The sequence below is a fragment of the Trichechus manatus genome, unplaced genomic scaffold, assembly GCF_000243295.1.
Source record: "Trichechus manatus latirostris isolate Lorelei unplaced genomic scaffold, TriManLat1.0 scaffold00163, whole genome shotgun sequence".
In the NCBI taxonomy this organism is placed as follows: Eukaryota; Metazoa; Chordata; class Mammalia; order Sirenia; family Trichechidae; genus Trichechus; species Trichechus manatus.
The window spans coordinates 4,007,713-4,013,499 of record NW_004444099.1 but is presented as its reverse complement, the minus strand read 5'-3'; the positions used below and the strand labels follow the sequence as shown (position 1 = coordinate 4,013,499).

At 38.8% G+C, this 5,787-nt stretch overlaps 1 protein-coding gene across 1 annotated transcript in view; it reads right to left on the bottom strand.

Moving 5' to 3' along the window:
* The window catches only part of CTNNA3 (catenin alpha 3), a 1,802,815-nt gene that overhangs the window by 633,810 nt on the left and 1,163,218 nt on the right, over window positions 1–5,787 (bottom strand). Inside the window, exon 10 of the mRNA XM_004386410.1 lies at window positions 2,097–2,253. Within this exon, the coding sequence (XP_004386467.1) occupies window positions 2,097–2,253 (157 nt within the window). The remainder of the gene's footprint in view (window positions 1–2,096; window positions 2,254–5,787) is intronic.

Here is a 5,787-nt window from a genome sequence, read left to right as displayed (position 1 = left end):
GGGCCAGAAGGCAGAAGGGGACAAGGAAGCTGGTGATAGGGAACCCAAGGTTGAGTAAGGATATTGTTGATGTGTTATGAGATTGTTAACCATTGTCATAGGGCAACATGTATAGTAACTGTTAAATGAGAAACTATTTTGTTCTGTAAGCCTTCATCTTAAGTGAGAATAGCAGCACAATTGGAAGAGCATAGTCATTGTCACTGAACTGTGCATGCATAAATTTTTGAAATGGTGTGCCTTTGGCTATGTGTATTTTCACCAAAACAAAAGGTTGCAAAGCTAGAGGGTTGGCATGTTGTGGGGTTGTTAACCAGTGTCATAAAACAATATTGTACTACTGTTTCATGAGAAACTATTTGTTCTGTAAGCCTTCATCTGAAGTACAATAAAAAAATAAAATAAAATAAAATAAAAAAATAAATCCAAAAAAAAAAGAATGCTTTCTGGCATCTGGAATCAGTGTTCTGAAAAACTGATATAGTGTATTATATTGTATTCACATCTGAAAATATATACTAAGGCAATATGAAATAAACAAAAATATGCTTCACATTGCTTTCCTTCTAATAATTAAAATCAGAATTTATCTAAATGTTAGCAAAAGCAGAAATGGTAAATGAATGATATTTTGAAAAGTATGTAATGGTGTGTGAAAATACAGCTAAATCATGTGTGAATAAAGCAAATAATTATATATGGCATGGCACAGTTATTTGAAAAGTATTTTAAAAATGCATAGAAAAATGCTTGAAAGAAATAAATCAGATATCTATAGTTTTTATTTCTGAATAAAGGGTATAAACAAATTGTCATTGAGTCAATTCTGACTCATGGCAACCCCGTGTGTTTCAGAGTAGAACTATGCATAGGATTTTCAATGGCTGTGACCTTTCGGATGTAGATCACCAGGCCTTTCTTCCAAGGCATCTCTGGATAGATTTGAACCTTCAACCTTTTGGTTAGTGGCTGAATGCTTAACCATTTGCTCCAAGCAGGGACTCCTAAAGAAGGGGTATGGGGCTATATGTATTTTCCTCATACATTTTCTGTATTTTCAAAATATTTTATTTTACAGAAATGAATTTTTTAAATTATTCATTAGCATATATTTTCTTTTCATTAACGTGTCATAAAAATATATTAGCAATAGCTCAGGATGGAAATATATACATTTATGAAAGTAATGAACTTCACAGGTTAGACAGAAATACAACATCAAGAAGCTAAAAAATAAAATGATGTCAGGTGGTCATGAGTATTTGCATTTTTTTCAAAAAGAATACTATCACATTCCAAGAAACTTCTTCTCTCAAAAAAAAGGGGGAGGAAGGGGGGATAATGTAATCTACTTTAAAGAGAAGCTTTAAGTTACTCTTTAAGAGGGGGGAATAAAAGACCAACAAGTGTTTAGTTATTTGCTGTTATAACAATGTAATAAAAACATGAGTGATGCTTCTGAGAACAGATGTTTATGAGAGTGATTTCACAGTCCTGTGGGAAGTCATTCTAATCTGTGATGAGAGACTCATCCAGGCCTCACAGGGAATTTCAAGCCTCTCTATCATTGCTGTAGTTAGATGTTTATACTTGTTTCTTGGATTCCTTAGACCAGAACTACTCAAAAATATATGCTGCTAGTTGAAGTACCTTATTTTCTCTCAAATCAACGAAATGTTTTTCCATATACATACATTTTTTCTGTGAGGATTATTAGAATTTGGTTGGAAAAGAAGTGCAGGAAACCCATAAAGTTATATTAGAGTGGAAATAAAATAAAAGCTGATTTATTGTAAAAGCCAGGAAGAGCCTCAGACTTCTAGCTACTATTTTCTATTATGCTTTGACCATGAATGGGAGTTTTCTTTAGAGATATAATATAAACCGATGAATTGTAAGCAGTACAGGGCATGAGGCTCATAATCCTAGAATGGCTAGTGGCATACCTGCTGCTACTACATAACAGCACATTGCTTTCAGAAACTCGATCAATAAAAACATCTCATTATATTGCATAAAATTAATTATATTGAATATTATCCTGCTGTAAAAAATCAACAAGAGCTAATTTATAATTTAAAAAATCAAAAACCTACCAGATACAGCAAGGAAGTCATCAATGCTTGTAATGTCATCGACAGCTTCGGTGAGGACATGTATGTGACTCTCCCACGTGCGCTTGTACATTTCCATGGTGTTTTTGACCACTTGGCTTTTGGGTCTTGCAGCCAAAGCAAGTGCGGCATTAATAACCTATAAAGATGTAGAATGTTTACATGGTGATTTCTTTGGGAATATTTATCATTGTGCAGGTGACAGATCTATATTTTTTTAAAGATTAGATATGGTCATCCTTTAACAACAGGGACACCAGTAAAATGCCCCACATGTAACTTCCTCTTTTGGTAATAATTTAATTTTTGTAATAATTTAATTTTAAAACTATTTATTGAGGGCCAATGCACCAAGACCTGCAGGAGATACAAAGATAATTGGTGACTATCTTTAAAGACCTCTTATATGACTCAACAGGAAGGCTAACTATATAATACTATAATGCAATCCAGTATACAATAAATACTATAAGAATGAATAATGGGCAATAGGCTTTAGAGAGCAGAGAGAGCACCTTCACCTAAATGCTAAAGAAAGGCTTCAGGGAAGAATGGTATTTGAACTGATCATTTGGATACACATGCACAATTACATAGAGAATGTCCATTATATGCAAATCCCTGGAATAAGAACTTTGACTTCCTTGAGTGCTTGTAGAATTTCACCAGTAGATATTTACTCACTCATTCATTCACTCAGTACATCAAATATATAGGTTCTAGGGACTTGGCAATGAACAAGACACAGGCAACAATCGGGACCTTCATTGAGCTTATTTTCCAGTCATGGAGACAGACAATTAGCAACTTAACTAAGTAAAATATATCATTAGATGGCTATAAGAACTAAGGAGAAAATATAAAGAAGGGAAGGGGGGTAAGGAGTACAGGGATGGGGATGGTAGAACATTTGCAATTTTAATAAGGCCTAGTGAACAAGAGGACATTTGAGTAAAATCATTGGTGGAAAGAATTTTGGGACAGAGATGTAGCAATATTCAAGAAGTGACAAAGCAGGAGAAATACTCAGAGAATGGTGAACGGTTTCATTTGGAGCCTGGGTATGCAGCAGGAGTTTCTGACTCTCCTGCTCAGGGATGTGGCCTTATTTGGAAGGTACCAGAGAACCCTTGTTAACTTTTGACCAATTCTCTCAGAATTACACTTTAGAAAAATGAATTTGGCAGCCAAACATAGGAGGCTACTGAAATACTTCACAGGAATGAGAAAGAGACCAGACTACCATGGTGGAGGTAATCAAAACAACTTGACAGGACTTTCAACTCGTTAAAGTAGGATGAGGATAGGTAAGAGATTATTGCCAGAAACACCATGCAGCCATTAACAATTCTGTGGAAAATAATATTTAAAGACATGGAAAAACTTCCACAACAGTGCAATAAAAATAGATTATAGGTTCTGGCAAAATGGCGCTCTAGGCAGAAGCACCATGCCATCCCTCCATAGCAAAGATCCGAAAAACTAAGCCGAACAGAGAATACAACAATCCTGAACCCTAAAACATCAAATGAAGAGATAAAGAACTCAGCCAAGCACCAAAAGGAGTGCGAAATCTGACAGAGAACGGAGAGCGAGGAGAGATTCATGCAGAGGTCCCCTACCAGCTAATGCAACGCGGATCTGCCATCTTGGACTCCTATCAGAGACCAGCAAATGGGGTATGAGAAAGCAGTCCAGTGGGAGACAAAACAACCGGTAATTTGTGATATACGCTTACCCAGCTCCCACCCTTCTTCACCCCCCACTCAGCCTCCTCTGCTTCCCGCGGCCACAATCTCTTGTCTGGGAAACACCAGCTGCTTAGATTCCACAAACCCAAACGGGCAGGCTCTCTGAGTGCCATTTGTTGGCTGCTGGTGTTGTTTTTTTTTCCGCTTCTTTTGATTTCTTCCTTACCTCTCACCACCACCACCCCCTTTCGCTCAAATACCTGGCTCCGTGCACCATCTTTGCTTCTTCCTGAGGGGGAGCAGAGCTCCGGTAATTTGTGATATACGCTTTCCCACTCCCTATCCTTTGTCACTCACACTCGGCCCCCTCTGCTTCCCGCGGACACAGTCTCTTGTCTGAGAAACACCAGCCCGCACTACCTGGCTCTCTGGGTGCCATTTGTTGGCTGCTAGTGTTGCTTTTTTTCCTGCTTCTTTTGATTTCTTCCTTACCTCTCACCACCTCCCCCTCCATTTGCTCGAGTACCTGGCTCCGTGCGCCATCTTTGCTTCTTCCTGAGGGGCTGTGGAGCTCCGTTCCAGTGTGGAGCTGATTCCTGATCTGGGCTGCCGCGCTGGTGGGATCCTGGGAGTTTTGTTAGTTTGTTTGTTTTGAATTGTTTGATTGTTTTCTTTTCCTTTTCTTGAGTTGGGAGCCCTTTCTGGCCAGGCGGTGCTGCGTGGCAAGGAGAGATCCCCCTCGGCTTGCACAGACGTGCAGAGGGATCCCTGAGAGCATTTCCTTTTTGTTGGGTTTTTTTTTTTTCTGTTTTTTTGGGGGGCTTTTCTTGTTCTTTATTTTTTTAATTTCATTTTCTTTTCCCTCTTTTCCCCTTTTTGTCTTTCTTCATTGCTCAGTTTCTTGTCTCTCTATATCTTCCTTCTCTTTCTGCTCCATGAATACCTGTGTTGTATACCTCTACGCCTTCTAGCCAGGCTGTACTGCAACACCTGAGAGAGACTTCCCCAAACCTCATAGCTGCACCGTTGGGATCCCTGGGAAATTTGTGGTTGTTTAACCTTTCCGATTTTTATTTATTCATTCTTTTCTTCCTCTTCCCCTTTCTGTTTTTCTCCATTTCATAGTCTCTCACCTCTCCACTCCAATGGCAAGCTACCCTAGCATACTTTTTTGTTTCTTTCTATGTTTTTGGCTCCTGTTCCTCTCTCCTCTCTCCCATATCCATCTTAGCTCCAAACATAACAATCTCCCCACTGCATCTTGCCTACCTGCACCATGCGCTTAACATCACACCACCAAGCAGCATAGGCATGGCCTACTGGAACCTGCCCTGCACTGATTACCAACCCGCTCTGGTGGCTGTAGTAAGTGTCACAAACAACCTGTCCCAGTCACTCATCTTCAGCTAGACATGCCATGCTGTTCCACATCTGACTCACCCTGCCAATTGGAGAAACAGATGAAAAGTATTGTGCCCACAGACAAACAAACAACAAACAACACACAGTCCGCCTGCTCAGACATAGTCAAGTTTTAACAAAAAAGGGATGAAACAAACAAATCTACAATCAATAAACGAGAAAAATAACTACTGAATGCCCCGAAGACAGCAGACAATATCAAAACATTTACAAAAACAAGACAGGATGGTTCCAGTAGGCGTCCAAAATAAAACACCAGATGACTCCCCAGTGCAAGAAAACGCACTAGAACTAGCTGATAGGGAATTCAAATCTCTAATACTCAGAATTCTCCAAGAGCTGAGGCAAAAAGCTGACAAACATGAGTAAAATATAGACAAATTCATGGAAAATACAAACAAAAAATTGGAAGAATTCAGGAAAATAATGCAGGAACAAAATCCCAAAATAAATTCACAACTAGAAATTATACAAAGGCAACAATTAGAAATCCAAAAGATAAACAACAAGATTTCAGAAATGGATGGTGTCATAGAAGGGCTGAGAAGCAGATTTGAAAC